At 38.5% G+C, this 16,662-nt stretch overlaps 1 protein-coding gene across 1 annotated transcript in view; it reads left to right on the top strand.

Moving 5' to 3' along the window:
• Window positions 1-1,446: 1,446 nt before the first annotated feature.
• The window catches only part of wdr27 (WD repeat domain 27), a 34,616-nt gene continuing 19,400 nt past the window's right edge, over window positions 1,447-16,662 (top strand). Inside the window, exons 1-18 of the mRNA XM_061087791.1 lie at window positions 1,447-1,584; window positions 2,040-2,181; window positions 2,497-2,621; window positions 2,848-2,961; window positions 3,099-3,150; window positions 3,450-3,520; window positions 3,637-3,751; window positions 3,873-3,975; window positions 5,641-5,732; window positions 6,255-6,319; window positions 6,896-7,008; window positions 7,972-8,045; window positions 12,061-12,130; window positions 12,556-12,627; window positions 12,715-12,818; window positions 13,430-13,519; window positions 14,137-14,258; window positions 15,918-16,051. Coding sequence (XP_060943774.1) covers window positions 1,447-1,584; window positions 2,040-2,181; window positions 2,497-2,621; window positions 2,848-2,961; window positions 3,099-3,150; window positions 3,450-3,520; window positions 3,637-3,751; window positions 3,873-3,975; window positions 5,641-5,732; window positions 6,255-6,319; window positions 6,896-7,008; window positions 7,972-8,045; window positions 12,061-12,130; window positions 12,556-12,627; window positions 12,715-12,818; window positions 13,430-13,519; window positions 14,137-14,258; window positions 15,918-16,051 — 1,796 coding nt within the window. The remainder of the gene's footprint in view (window positions 1,585-2,039; window positions 2,182-2,496; window positions 2,622-2,847; window positions 2,962-3,098; window positions 3,151-3,449; window positions 3,521-3,636; window positions 3,752-3,872; window positions 3,976-5,640; window positions 5,733-6,254; window positions 6,320-6,895; window positions 7,009-7,971; window positions 8,046-12,060; window positions 12,131-12,555; window positions 12,628-12,714; window positions 12,819-13,429; window positions 13,520-14,136; window positions 14,259-15,917; window positions 16,052-16,662) is intronic.

Genomic DNA, 16,662 nt, shown 5'->3' with positions numbered 1-16,662 from the left:
AAACCCATTGCGCACATCCTGCGCAGAAACCTACTGCGCACATCCTGCGCAGTAGCCCATTGCGCAGGAATTACGGGCGCAGGTTTTTATTTTTTTTAATTTCTTTAATTTTTATTCATTTAATTTAATTACACACACACACAAACACACACACACACACACACACACACACACACACACACACACACACACACAACACACACACACACACACACACACACATACACACACACAAAAGAATGTGTCCATCTTCCTGTGCTTAGTTTCCTTGGAATGAGCAGGTAATCCAATGTGAATGTAATAATGGGGTGAATGGACGTTTGGGGTGGTCATTCTCGGCAACAAGAATGTCCGGGGTTTAATTCAACCAGAACTTCAACCACAATATCTTAAACTATGTAATTTGAATAAGGATGTGCGCAGTTCGCTACTGCGCAGGTAAATAATTAAAATCATTTATAAATAAAAAATAAATAAATAACAGCAAATAAATGAAAAGTAAATTTTCACTATGGTTACCACTTTCTAATTTTCCGCAAATTTTGGTAAGAATTTTAGCATGTTAAAGCCCTCAAAAAGCCAATTCATTTGCCTGAATAATAATAATCTTTACAATTTCAAAAGGACCTCACTGTCTGTTCGTGCCTTTCAATGCTCGGGCCCTAATTATTTATGTTAAATTGTTGGATTTTAATTATTTTAGACACTGTATGTATGATGGTCTGTGGTTGCACATCCATGGTGATAATAATCTGTTAGTTAACGGTAACCGGCCGCCACCTTGTGGTTAAAGTCACAGCTACAAGAATTAAGAACATCATTCATGTGAGAGGAGAGAGGTCCCACTCTAACAGTATTTCCAAGTGTCACTGCAGGAAAACACATTATAGTCCACCAAAAAGCCTCCACGTGTCGGTTCTGCAGGTAATTTTACTGTTAAACGTAATAGATACTTTTCTGACCGCGTCATGTGAGAAAAACAGTGTTCTAGAATCAGCACATATTTAAAACACGTTTTATTTTGCACTGGAGCAAGACGTCGCTCTGTCATATACGATCTAATGTAGCGGAAGCTGATGCGGTGTCCTAGCAACCTGAAGCACCTCAAACTTCGGCGTAGAGAAAAGCTCCTCATGTCAACAGCTAACCCGACATACTGCAGCTCTGACTTAAATGTGACTGCTTTAAAACTAAAGGAAATGATGCACAGACTGGAGTTAAGCCTCGTTTAATATGGAAGAGTAAGCGTCTAATTTGCTGGCGGCTTCACACGACAATGCGTTCGAACAGTGGGGCATCAAATACTGTTGCATGCCTCCGAACAGTGTGGGATCAAAGGCAACTGCCTTTAAACAGGCTGGATCAGAGGCAGCTGCCTGCACATATCAGTGGCAGGTCCACGATTTGATCTAACCCTTACTGGTATGGTTTGTACAAAAGCTAAGGATGCTGATCGAAAACCTCAGTTTCACTTGGGATGGACTCAGGTCACACCGGCAGCTCGCATGTTGTCACTGTTACTGTGGGATACCAGTGCACAAAAAGGACATATTGGTTTACAGCCATACAGACACTGACCTGAAGGTTTGTCAATATTAACAGTTTGCATAAGTGGTTTTAGTAAGGATGCTATTGATTAGCTACAGGTTGATCAAGAGTCAAACCACAGTCACTTAAATAAATGTAAATGTACAGGCTTATTATTCTATAAATGTGCTGGTTAGAGTATTCATTTCAAATGCTATATATAGCTCAACTCAACATTTTAAATAGTTCCATAAGTGGCCACAATCATAAAATATATTTGTCGTACTATACTTTTTATCTTATTTTTGTAACATTTGTAATATACTTTCAAGGGGGGGAAAGTAAATATGTTAGTGTTGTATGTGTTTAATTGTAATCAGAGTCCTGTGTGGCCTCCAGTTTTATTTGGTAGTAATTGTTGATACAAGGAGCCACAGACATGTAGGCACAGACAGCATGAATTTATTCTAATGTATCAGTGGTTTTAGTGGACTCTGGTTGTTTATCCGCAGCCCCTCGTGCTTACTGGGCACCATGGTGAGATAGGCGCCATGGCTTTTGGAAAAGGAAGCAGACCTGTTCTCCTCTGCTCCGCCTCTGCTGATTATATCATCGTCTGGGATGTGGAGCACTGCCAGAAGAGAGTGAAGGAGGGTAAGGGAATAGTTTGTCTGTGGTTTTCAGCATTTGTTTAATTGGATGTTGTTTTTATTATTCATATTAAACCATGCAGGATGGGCCACAAATCCTGTTTTTGCCAAAATGCCAAATCCTCATCATCCTAATCCTCATTATGATGCCAGACTACTTTAATTCCCTTTTTAGTTGAGGAGCCATGATTACTTTCCTCAGTGAAAATATTAACAAGCCTGCCATCTAGTGAAATATTACCAGATAGGTTCCTCATGCCTATTATGGCCACATGGTGATTTTGCTGGTAAACATTGATTAGAATGAATTTGTTTGCAGGTAAAGTTGCAGCTGGAGTATTAATCGGGACTCTACTGGGTGAAGTCGTCCATCTTTCCTTCTGTTTCTCATATGAACGAGTGGCCGCATGTTCAGGGGCCACTGTGTATATCCTCAGCTCAAAGGTACGAGATGATGCACATTTCCACAGTTTCCTTTAGTGAACACTAACACTTGCTGGTTACATTTAAGCTCTTGGGTCAGCTCAGTACTGTGTTTTATTTTCTATTGCTCATATGGATTACAAATATGTCACATAAATACTGTCCTGTACTGATTTTGTGATGTTGATTCTGTTTGGTGTGTTATTATCCCTCAATTGTCATTAATTTCTCTGTTCTTCCTCACCAGAGAAATGAAGTAATATCTACCTTGACTGGCCACCTTGGACCTTTAACATCAGCCGAGTTTTGTCCCTGGAATAAAGACATTCTCATCACCACATCAGAAGACCGCACTTTTAAAGTACTTACATATGATTCTTACACGATAGAGTAAAAAGTTATCACACTTGGTTTAGTAATAATGATGTAAATTTGTAAATACCACATATTGCACACTGTAATTGAAATGTAATAATCATGAAGTCCTTTTTCTTGTAGGTGTGGGATTTAAGAACTGAAGCTGTTTGCTACCAGTCTTTTGTGCTTTCAGGTAAGATATTACTTTTTTTTTTTAACGTGAGCAGTGTACAATGGGGCCTTAAACCCCTTATTGAATTTGTACAGAAGAATCACAAGTAGTTGAGGAATTTAAAATTGGGATTTGCTATTGTACAGTATAATTTAGCTGAGTATCCAAATGGAGGTGACATCTTTTAGCATTTAAAAACTTGTAAGTTAGGCATGCCTTTTTTAAATGGCATGTCTTATTGTTATGACTACGTCCAATCCTAGCAGAATGATTGAAAGTGTCACATCTTCTGTCAACAAAAAAGTCTGTCTACTCTACAGCCTCTCCTCTGCTCAGTGCATGCTTCGTAGAGGAGACCAGGCAGCTTATCACTGGCTCAACTGATGGACAGGTTAGTGACTGACAGACACACACTCACACCCTAACAGCTCAAAAATCACCACCAGAGACAGAAACACATCACGCTACAGTAAACAATACAACAAACTTGTATCTGTTGGACTTAAGGTTTGGAGCTTTTCCCTCAATGATGACCACAAGTGTCACCTGGTGACCAAAATGGATCTTCAGAAGATGGAAAAAAGACATCACACGCACCAAGAGACTGTGAGACATCAAGCAGGTGAAAGGCAGAGGGTGGAGTTGTAGTACAAGACATTCATAAAGCATACTCTATGCTTTTTTCTAGCTATCTGTAAAAATATACTTATTTTTAATGCTTCTTTTTATACATTTTCTTCCAGGCAGTGCAGAGCAATCAGATGAAGATAACGTGGAAACTGCAAAGCCAGTCATCAAAATGGCTTCATGTGGTTCATTTACTGACACTGGTAATGAGCAGCAAAGGTAAGGAAGCACTTTACATTTATTGACAACTCAACAGTGACATCTGTGTTATTTAAAAAAAATATGTGGCTTCCATATTTACTTTTGAGGGAGATTTTCTACTTGTATGATTTCAGAACTTGGCTAGTGACATACCAGATAAGCCATATTATTATTATTATGGCTAAGAACTTACTTCATTCAATAATCACAGGAAATCATGAGTTCCAAAATATGGTTCATACAGTCAGCAAGTCTCAAGGGCACAACATTAATCAATAGACCTTATTTCTGGACCTTATCGTGAGGAATAACTGTTTTGCTTAATTTCTGCTAAGGAATGTATAAGTGGAAGACATGGAACTGTCAGTGCTTGGACCATAGTCTTGGCCTCCACTCAGTTCTTATTTCCATAAGATAAAAACTGTATTTGATTCAGGAAAATATTAGAAAAGAAAATTAAACAGCTGCCTCGACAGAAAACAACAAACAGCAGCACATTTCCTTCCATTGACGCTCTAGAGATCTCATACTGTCACAAAAGTGTGGAAACAATTCTTGAACTAAAAAGCCACATAGTTATTGGTTAATTGCTGCACGTGTCCACACAGTCAGAGAAAACATCAGAAAACCCTTCACTCATCAGAGGAAACTTTGCAGCCTCGTAGCATAAACAGTTTCAGGCTGTGAAAACACTTGATGTTATAACAGGAAGCAGGCACTTCAAAAAGTGACAGATGTAACTGTGTGTATTTTGTGAACCAGCGGAGTGAGACAGACTTTCCTTCCTTATTTCTTTCCGCAAAGCACGTGACGCCAGAGCATTATCTGTCATCATCATTATCGTCATATTTACTCTCGACCAAAACGACTTTAGAATGAAATTCATCAACCGCATATTAAGTCTGCAACCACTACTCAGGTGAATTATGGGAAACCTTACACACCCCATGGAATCAGCCTGTTTTTACTGTTTGCATGACATTTGCATGTACTCATTTGGCAGATGCTTTTATTCAAAGCAGTCTACTACTGGGAGATAATGTTTGTCTCCCATGCACACACAACGTTGAAGATTATCAGTTTGCATATAATTAAAATACTTCTGATGCTCAGCTCATCCTTATTTGTAAAGCAACAATTTCTTTTTAATTTCCGTGCATAATCTCTGTCATCCATACATTTTGACCTTTATTGCCCCCCCCGCCCCCAGTGGGAAAGTAAAAATTAGATGCCTCTGCACACAGAAACACCATAAAACACATACAACTTGCCCACATAATGGCCATAGTTGTCACCATTTTTTTTTAAAGAAGCACAAACTCAGCATGAAAGTCATGATTTACTAAAATGTCAAACTTGGCTATTAGAACATATTCATCATATTCCCCACAACAGCTTAACCCCAGCATGTAGCTCGGTGCAGGAGGTGGATGAAAACCATCCATCAGACTCAAATTCCTCTCCTTTCTTCTCTGTGTGGTTGCAGTTTCCATCTTGCAGGGTGTGCATAGTTTAGTCTACATGAAGTCAATGGAAACTTAAATAAAAACCCTTTAGTCCTATGGTGTGCATACCTTACCACTTTCATCTCCAGCTTCATTGTGTTTTCCCATATGATGTGATGAGTTACGGGAAACCCATTAACACTGTTCTTACCTTATGTTTCTGTGTGGGACCCTTCAGGGACAACAGCTTTTTGTGCATTGGAAGCTCTGATGGCCTTTATGTGGTAGACCTGGCTACATCCGAACTCCTAACAGTGCTGTATTTCAAAGGTAGGCAGGTAGTGATGTGACATTGATATATCATTGCATCAAGTATGTCTGCTTGTTTAGTGCACCATCCCTTTTACAGATATCATCTCAACATTTCAAGAGAAAAACCTTTACGAGATTCTTGTTTCGGAGGGATAACCTCCACTGTCTGACTTTGGTACCGAAATATCTCAAAGTTGTCTTCGCTACCTTCTTTTAGTCATTCAGGTTAAAAAGTTGATACCTTTCCCTTTGTAAAACACAGGATTCCTCTTGAGCCAATCCCATGTTGAAATATTGAAAAGAAACAACTTGGGTTGGCTTTCAGGCTAATGAATTAATAGGTGACACATTTTCATTATAAGCTTTACAGAGATATGATTGATTTATTTATGTTTAGCAATGATATGTATAAAATGACAGCTCACACTATAATGGCACTAAATTTCCTAATGATATTGGATTCTCGTTCTATTGCTTAACATGCTAAACTTGATATGAACTGGTATTTGAATGCAGACAAACTGATGTTCATTCTTCTAGATGATTCCAACTTGAGCATCGCGCTGGCGAGGTCGTGGACAATCTCTCCGGGCCTGAATAACTCTGTGAGTCATTCTAATGATATCTTGATAAATCAGATGAAGACATTTATACTAACCTCTATCATTACACTGCTTCACGTCTTGTGTTGCAATTCCCAGTAAATCCTTTCAATTTATGATGATACATGTAAATGTGACATAGAAATGACTACTGAATAAAAAAAAAAAAAAAAAAGATTTATCAAAACAGACTGAATAACTTTAAACAGTTCCTATTTAGTAACTGGATGTATGTGTAATTTGTAATTGTATTACTCATTAATTTTGCCTTTCTTAATGTCTTCCTGTGCTTTGGCATTTTCCCAACACTTCAATTTAGCTTTTAATGTTTTCACAACCCAAATAAAGACATCTTTACAAGTCTCGACTGTGGTTTGCTTCCTGAAAGAAATTTATGTATTTCTGTTCCTACACAGAAACCATTACACGTTTTAGTGCATTGTAAAACCCTGACTTAGTGTTATCCTTATTTTTTTCCTTATTGGTCGTAAACAGTATTTTACAGTATTTTTCTTTTAAAAGAGAATTTATACAATTGTTTTTCTATGTTAATCCATTGTGGAATTACTTGTCCCACAGATGGTGTTCTTAGTGACCTCTCTGTTTACTCCAAGTGTGGCGCTGTTGGAGTTGAATCTTTGTGACCTGGAGATGTTCGGGGCTCGTGGTGAAGGCTTGTCAGTGTTCCCGAGGTAAACCTGGAAATTAAAGGCAAATATCTGTTGATGCCACAGTATGTTGACCCTGAAAGTAAAGACTGTCAATTACAATTTGGATTAGCTTTCTTCAATATAAAGACTTAAATAACAAATTAGCTCCACTGGTAAGGAAGTCAGTATCTTGCAAAAAAATCCTTTGGCCGACAAATGGACTTCTAAAAATAGTCATATGCTGTGGCTCAGCTATTTGTACTGCAGATAGTAATCTGTTATTCATATATTTGTTTACTTTGTGGCAGTATTACAGTATTACAGTCCACAAAAGACACAAATAAGAGAAAACAACTGCTTCTCTGTAACTCACATAATCATTTGTTTCCAGCCTGGAACTGCTCGCTGAACAATTTGACATATAAATTTTTTTTTTAATATGTGTAAGCTTTAAAATCCACGTGAGATTTAATAAAGCTGTCCGTGCACTCCTTAATCTAGAAAATCATACTTATTGCTCTCACAATAACAACATTATATTAATGCCAAAAATTCTGCTCTGGGGGAAGGAATGCAATTCGTTAATCAAGTCAATCTCCTTAAATAATTATTAGCAAAGCTCCAGCAGCACCAATAAACGTTTGTGTGTGTTTCTGCTTTAACATATTTGTCATTCAGGAGGTAAAGCTTGTTAACATTTGCAGTCAGAGAATTGATTTACCTCACTCTCAGACATTGGTCACCTGATTTCACCAGCAGCAGTAGGAGAAACGAGAGTGGCCTGTTTTTCAGTTGGCCTCTTGCCTGTGTCTCCCTCTGACTCGGACGTTTCCATATTAACTCAGCCTATAACAGCCATTCCCGCCATCTGGTTTTTCATGAGTCAACAATATCACGGTACTGAGAATTAGACAGACTAATAATCCTTAACGGTGGAAAAAATGCTTCGCTCCTTCATTTCCAGTAACTCTTTTTCCCCCCGTTTCACCCCTCCCTTGTTTTCAGCTCTCCGCCGCTGCCTGAATCTCCTCTGAACGCTCAGTTTAAGAAGAAGGAACCCAGTCTTCCTAAAAAGAAAGGTCAGCATCCCTCTTGTCGTCGCAGCAAACACTTACCTCTCGCCTACACTGATGCACGTACAATAAAAAAGGGAGCTGCTGACTGTGGGTTTAAAACTATGACCCATTTTGGAGTCCACTCTGTTTTTCTCTGTCGCAGATAATTTCCATTTTAATAGCATTTATTGTAGGTTTATAGGAAGTCTCTTTGCCTATAACAAGAGCTTCTGAGAACCTCCTCATTATCTGTAAATAGAGAGCATTGTATTGCATTGTGTTGACATTCATACTTAGATTCCTTCTAGTTTTTATTTGCCACGTAGGCAGGTACAGGCAGGTTTGGGACAAATAAATGTATCTTAATCGTATCTTAATCTTACTCCGAATTATAATAGATCAACTTTTTTTAGACTGGTAAAATCCCCAATTAGTTCAGTTTGTTGCAAAGCTGCTCCTTGCAGTAGTGGATTCCTGCGTAAAGTGAGACTATTTGCGGTTCTTCGGTGTATCATTAGGATCTGGCAGCTTGAAACTATTCTGCTGGACACATACTCTATACTGAGGTTAACATGTTGCTCTCACAGAGTTCGTTCTGGGAAAGCCAGCATTGAAGCTGGATTCCCCACAGCTGGAGGGAAGTGGGCCTACCCGAGCCTCAATATGTAGGAGATCTGCGTGAATGAAATGTCAGACCAAAGACCACACACATTTACAGACCACTGGTACTCGCCATGCTGCCCTCACACATGCCCTCATGTCTTAAGGATATCTGCAGAATTATATACAAATTACACCATAAACCTATGTGACTCCTGGAAAGGAAAATGTTCTTCCATTGTTAGTCCGAGACAAGTCTGAAGGAGCTTTGTGAAAAGAGTCGTGCGTGCAGATAAGATATCTGTTGTCGTGTCACAACATATATTATAAAAAGTGAAGCAGGACGGCTGGCTTAACAACATGATGATAATCAGGTGATATTACTTTTTGAATGATGTCCCCATTCTGAGGTGTGATGTCTGAATCTTGTTGCTTTGCTGGATGGAGTTGTTGGATTGCCTGTCAGGGGAACGCTAAAGCAGCAATTAGTCTTGGATGCTTGGTTGCATCTTCATCTTTTCCAGAGCTCCTTTGCTAGTTTTGGGGAGAGTGAGATGAGATGGGGAAGTGTTGACGTTTAGATTTGTCCATGTCAGTGTAAGACAGTAATATATGTGTTGTCAGTTTTTCAGGTCACAGAGAAATATGTTTTCAACCACCCAACCAAAACAGCACCAACAATCTGCCATTACATACAAGAATACAATTATGAGAACAGAAATTTACACTCATTGGGGTGGGATGTACCACCAGTCAGTTTGGCCTCACTCACCAGTATAAGAGAATTATATGTAAATCCCAGTTGTCTCCCTGCAGAGGCAACTGTTAGTGTTGATCGTCAGCTCTTAATCAATGTTTCTTTTCACAAAGCCACCCGACCTCTTCTTCATCACATAATCTTTACAAAATTTGAATAATTATGTGTGTTCTACAAATTCTGGCATCCAGGATAGATGTGCTTGCGGGACAAAGTTTAGAGAGCCAGCAAACTCTCGGCTGTAACCTGCAATTAACCCATAGAACCACTGATGTGAATACACTAGAATCCTGAACACTAAAATGATGGCAAGCAAATTTCTTAGCCACCTTTATACAGATTTTAAATGAAAAGGTTATGTGTTTCATGCTTCTAACTGTTGCTCCATTAGTCACTGTTTTATAGCAACTACAGTACCTTCTTGTTAAGTTCAACTAGTCACCTCTCCAGCTTGCCAGTATATTCTGCACGTGCTGTATGATTTCAGCTGTCTGTCCTTTGTAACCATACCTTTTTACTTCTTGCTCCTCCTCTTACTGTGTGCCCCACTTTACAAAGGTCAGTAAGTCAATAACTCACACCAGAAACTCTGGTTACTCTCAGAATAATACCTTAGTGTTATATATACTTGCTATGGTTTGTACATTTTTAAAAGCTTGAATTATTTGGTCTTTTTCTTGGACCACATTCCGTCAGCTGACTCAGAGGGAGGTCTGAGTTTTGCCGTCTCCCCGTCTTTAGGACAAGTTAGTGGTTTATTTCAGCATAAACTCCGGAGCCTTTTCCCTTCTAACACAGGCAGCCCAAGCTATAAAAACGGAATCACTGTCACCTCTTAAAATTACATAATCTAAAGTAGTGATAGATTTTTTACGAGTTGTCAGTCCAAACAGCCAAGTAACCACTCATGGTTTTTAGACACAGACCTTAACACAGCATGAAGGCTCATTGACTGCAGACAAATCCGTGTTGTCACCACAACTATTCACTGTTGCATCAGATGCTTCACATCCTATACTGTGTTAAGCTGAATTAAAGAATTTCTATATTATGAGACCTTACTTTGCCATAATGGCTAGGGCAGCCTATGCTAAGTCTCAAATAATGAGTGCTGTTAAAAGGAGCGCTCAGCAAGCTGCCGTGATCTTATGCAGATGTGACCCGACGTGGAGATTTGTTGGAAACTCTCACTTTGTTTCAAATAGCATCTCAAGTCAAGTCAGCACAAATGATGAGGTTTTTACTGCCCCATAAAACTAAATGACCATTATATATCAACAGGGGGTCAATAGGGTCGTTAAGTAACGTCAAGTGATTGCATCGCCAGGTAATTTGTATTCCTGGCCTCAAATGCTTAGTTTTGTACATATAATCTGTTCTGGATCAAAAGCTACTTCCAGCACCTATAACCTCACACATGAAAACAATGGACCAGGGTGCAACATGTGAGCAACCCAGTGGCACGAGAGTAGTCCATGCTGATTGATATAATACACAGTACCACTTTGACCCGAGTTAAGGTTCATAAAACCTTCTACATTTTCCCTGCAAGCACCTGGGACAATGAAGGATTCTTTCTTGAAATAGCAAATTAATTTGAACAGAGCAAGACGAGAAGAATATTTCTGATATCAAAGCAACAAGTCATAAATAGTATTCACAGACAAAATGTGCCTGTGAAGCTCAAAATCCAAGGAAACGGGAACAGACTGATCGTTCTGAGATTTTACATAAAAACGTATGATTCAAGCCAAAACCAGAGAAAATATTGGTGGCGCTCATCAAAGTTTAAAAACTCTTCCAAATAAGAGTATTTTGACCAGATCCAGATGTGTTTTCTTTTTGACTTTAATGGGTTCGCTTGTATTGGATTGCATTACTGTGTTTGGACCATGCTGACAATGAGTTGTGTATTTACTACTGAAACACATGATTCACACCCAGGTGAACCTGTTCAGCTGTAAAACTTTAACACTGATCACATGCGGTTTGTGTGTTGCTGACTTTTACTGTAAAATGCTGCTGTTTATGTGTTGATGTAAAAATATTAACCATAACTTCAAATGCCACCTGTCATTCTGACATTCACACAGTTAACTTGTCCATGTTTAGTTGTAGTTTATAGTTTTGTTTGTCCTTTATTTATTGGTGCAATTGATTAATCACATTTTCACAGGTCAATATCTGCCACACATGATAAACGAAGTGTTGACTTGGAGTAAAGCCTGAGAACCAAAGCAGTATATTTTTCTCTGATGCAATTGAAGTCTTAAATTGCCACTCGTGTTTGACAGGAGAGCAGCTTTTGGAAAGCCTCACACATTTTAATGGCTGTGGAAAAAGTGATCTCATTGTAATATAGTAAAGGCCCTGACAGTGAACAGGGAACAGAGCGAACCATCCCACAGTTTGGGGCTGATGCACCTAATCCCCACAGCACAGACTGGTCACTCAATAGTATTGGATCTTCTTTTCCTATGGTATAATTTATGAAATGCCACAACTATATAATGACTAGTTCCATCCTAATTTTGATGATGATGATGCACATTGACTGATATTGTATAACTATAGTTCTGTCTCCTATGTTTTATCTTTCTTTATCATTTATACTTGTGTACTTTGTGGTAGTCTGTCTTTCTGTCTGTCTGTCTTATTGACCATCATATCATATTCACAAAGGAGGAACAAAGGATCAGCCTCTGGTTTACCACACAAAAGTGAAGTCGTCTGGATACACCACTACCCCACGGTCGGTTATTTACTTGTTGCTTCATAGAAAAATTAAATTACAGTTAATTGATTTATCTTAAAATGAATGAGGGTTAAAAGTAATATTTCAAATTTAAAGGATGAATTGAACTTTGTTTTCCTTTTTCATTCATTACTTGATGATTGTGTTGACTTGATAAACATCAACTACTAAACTGCTGTAACCCACAAGGCCACGCTTAGCAAAAGCTTTTGAGACACAACCTTTGCAGTCAGATTCCTCAACTACACACCTACACACACCTACACACACAGACACACACAGCAAACCCTTCAGACATGTCTAATATTCACCCCAGAAGCTGACCAGTTGGCTTGACCAGACAGCTTGGCGTGTTCGTTAATGCAACAATCCAAATTGTCACATGAAGAGAATTTTAAAACATTTTTGTTACTGCTTTTCAGGAGGAATATGTTCTCGCCTAAAAAAACAAATTCTCAGAAGAATCCTTCCTCTTATAAGGCTAAAAAAAATACGTAAGTTCTCCATCATTTAAAATACAATACTGAGATTTCTAAAATGTAATTTTTTTTATTAAAACAATAAATGTTTTTGTCATTCAGAGGTTTATTTCTCAGAGATTATCCAGCAGACAAGGCAGCACCTACGATTCCACACAGTGATCTCAGCGTTACTGACAAACCAGTCCACTGCCTCCACTATTCAGGTGAGACGATGTTGATGCTGCCACACCTTCCATATGTACAACATGATATAAGGATATATTTAAATAATTTGTAAATAATAATATTTACAAAAAAAAAAATAATATTAAATTATTTAAATAACTCTCTCAAATATTTCTAATCAAAGCAAGTAAAGACACATTTAACTCTCAGGGCAAAGTAGTAGTAAAAAGAAGTATGAGTAGACAGTGGCATAAGTTTAAGTGTCTGATATTTTACAGAGCACATGTAGATTGTTCAAAACTCTAATACAGATGACCTGATGGATAATCTTTGTAAAGTCTGAACTACTTCCAGGATACTACAACTTGGAAGCATTTTACATTTATTTTTATGACCTTAAATTTACAATATTTACCAGCAGGGATAGCTTCAAGTATTTCTTTGAAAACAGTTATATTCTGCACATGTAAAACTAGCCTTGATTGGCAATAAATGTTCCATCAAAATCACATTTTAATTTAGGATTAAAGTACTTGTTTCATGCAAAACACATCTCTTACCGGTTACGTTTTTTATTTTTGGTTTTATGATATATAAGATATATCATATTTATAGAAATGCCCTAATAAAACAAGTCTGTTTCTCCTAGGTGACGGAAAACAGATCCTGTGTGGTCTTGGCGACAGCTCAGTGCTACTGTACAAGTCATCCCTCACCGGCGATCCAGCTGTCTACACAGGTGCATGAAGCCAACACAAGGATCCACACCTTACAAACCTCAGGCGTATACAGTTTATACCAGAGTCACCTCACTGTTTCTGCCAGCTGCAAGGTTATGATTACAGACTCCATAAAAATCAAAATATTGAAATGACTCAGCTCATCACTACTATGGAGATAAAGAGGTTTTATTTCACAGGTGTAGTTTGATTATATTCCAAAGCCAGAATTTGATATCTTTGTTTTTGTTTGATAGTAAATCCAAGGTGATGGTATAAAAATAAATATTTAATAAAAGGGTACAATACCTTCTAAGAGCAACAAGAGTTGAACTGATCACAATTTTAGGCACTTTTTAATTCATCGTTGCCCCAACAGACCCTGATAAACCACAGTAAACCCTGATATCCAACATAACATTGAGCATCTGTTTGAAACTTGAAGGCTTGAGTGCAGCAGAAACACAGCCTCCACAAGGGGGCGGCAGAGAGATAGAAGGACAGATGTTGAGGTGACCAGTGGGTCATTGTGGTCCTCTTCTCTTCAGACTGCCTGACTCTGAGCAGAACCATAAAAGTAAATTATGAAGTCACTCGCTGTTTCTCCAAGTTAACAACCCTGTGTCTCTGCATGCAGGCCATGATAAACCGGTGAGCAGCGTCAGCTGGAGCCTCAGCAGACAGTGCTGGTTGAGTGCATCAGAAGACCGGTCGATTCGAATCTGGGCCAATGGCAGCAAAGAACCTGCGATTATCATGGTAAAAGCATTCACTTACTCAAACTTGAATAGGTTTATAATATATATTGTTTGGTTTATGGACTACATTTAGTCTCTATCACCCTAATCTTAACAATCACTTTAACAGGTTTTACCTTGAGCCTTAATCCAACTTTCACTTACTTCTTATTCTAAGCCCAAACCATAAAAACAGTGAAATGAGGACCAGTCAGAGTGACCTCACATTTTAAAAATGTCCTCCCTCTGAAGGTCTAAATACTCATATTGGTTCAGAAGTAAAACAAAATAACTACAGACACATGCTGAATGAAATAGTCACTCTCACCCTTGTCTCCAAAGACAGCTGTGATAGCTGGAAGGTTTTTTTTCTTCCTGTAATTGCAGTTTTGTAAATTAGGCAATTATTCCATACATGTCAGTAAAACTGCGGTTGCTACTGTATCGAGAGTGTTTGGCTTCCAAAGCAAAACATCACTGGTTTATGTTCTGTGATAAAGTTGTATACTCTACTTAAAGATTGAGGGTAAGGGAGAGGCTGCAGCCTATGATTAAATGTGGTGGTGTAGTGCAGGTAAGAGATATGAACTCACTGCTGCACCTCTATAATTTAGACTCTGTATCTCTGGCATTTTGATAAAAAGCTTGCTCAACTCACTTTTTCTTTCTCTAAAAGAAATATCCTCACGGAATTAAAAACAGGAAAAGCCAAATTAACAGAGGTGATAGATGTTGTGTGTCTTGGCTAGAACAGAGTGACTTTGTCATTCAAAGCATCTGTGGACTGAAGCAATCCAAAAGTGTGATTATACGCAGACCCTTCTCACTTGACTGCAGTGTTACATTTAATAGGACAGACAGAAATGTGTGAACAAGTGAAAACAACGGTCTGTCCTATCAAATCTGGGGTGTCCCAGTGGCTGATGCTAACCATCACACAGATTGTTTGGAGCTCCGCCGGGCCTGCAGCTCTTCGACTGCTTGGTGTTCTTGTGAAACAACCTGGCAACAAGTGCAAGTCTTTTCAGGGACAAGAGTTCTGCCAGGGTGTCCCCGCGAACTCCAGAAAGTCAAAAACTAAACCACATTGTAGTTCTTCAGATTTCTTATGATTGGTAGTCTTAAGATGTCGGACGGTTGGTGGAGTGGTATAACTCCAAACCTGGACAGACTATCTGTTGTCAGATATATGACAGGACAACCCATCTGTTTGCTTTACCGTGACAGAATCTAATTCTGCCCTGTGGGGGTTAAGAGGAACCACCATGCACTGTGGTCATATGAGGACGCCTCTTCCTCAGTTTACCTCCTTTTTTTGCAACAGATTTTCTTTTCCTCTTCTGTATGAACTCAACTGTGAATAGACAAAAAGTTGCCCGTTGTGAAATAGAGTCGTGAATATCTGAATGGAGCAAACATTCAATATCAAATTAAATAACGCTTACAAGTTAAGGTTTTAGGAGACGGCACAGACAGCAATGTGTGCAGAATATTACTCTACAACTCAGATTGTTGCATGTATCTATTATAAAGTATAAGGTAATGTTTTAGTTTTTTACAGCATCAATTATATTCCCAGTTGTTAAAATAGAAGAGCTACACACTAATTAAATATATTCTTATTAATTATTCTTCTTTATTTAACTAGATTAGCTTTCAAATTGTGTCTTCTCTCTTATAGGGAAACAACTCCATTCCCAAGCCCATACGAGGTGCTCAGTTTTACTACCTCGACAAATTCCTGCTTTTTGCATCAGGACCCTCTCTGTACCTGTACCTGTATGACGTGGACACCACGCACGACAACATGAAGAGGTAATTACAAGTGATTGCTTCATATACGGAACAGTTGAGCATATAAAGTCAATAGTGATGCATAAGATAGCTTTGGATTCGCAAATCGCTTTTACAGATGCAGGTAAATATAATATTAAATATAATACTACTCTTTCAGTTCAATCATCCACACCAGTGGCAGATTTGGCTAAAGGCATTATGTTTTTAGATTGTCCGTCTATACATTCCCTTCTTCAAATTAGGCAAATTCATTCACTGGGACTCAATAATGAACTGAAACGAATTTGGAGGTCAATGCTCAAGATCCATGTGACCTCAAAGCACTGGTTTTCAACAATAACTCAAGCAAGCGTATGTTAATTATGATGACATACACTTAATACCTTTTTATTAAATTCCTTGAATTCTTCACTGCGGATGTCGTTTGAGTTTAGACAGAGACGGATGTAAACTGCAGCTCGACTGGTTGGCAGAGACAGACAGTAGCGAGGTGGTAATACAGTTTGCTTTCTGATTTAAGACTCCTTTATTGGTTATTTGATAATGGCTTGATAAAGGCTTTTTTCTCTCCTTTAGTAATTTGTGCGAAGAGTGTTATGAATGGGAAACACTTGAAATGTCATCAGTCA

The sequence above is a fragment of the Limanda limanda genome, chromosome 15 (genome assembly GCF_963576545.1).
Source record: "Limanda limanda chromosome 15, fLimLim1.1, whole genome shotgun sequence".
Lineage (NCBI taxonomy): Eukaryota > Metazoa > Chordata > Actinopteri > Pleuronectiformes > Pleuronectidae > Limanda > Limanda limanda.
The sequence above is the reverse complement of the archived record's forward strand: the minus strand, read 5'-3'. Positions and strand labels throughout refer to the sequence as shown.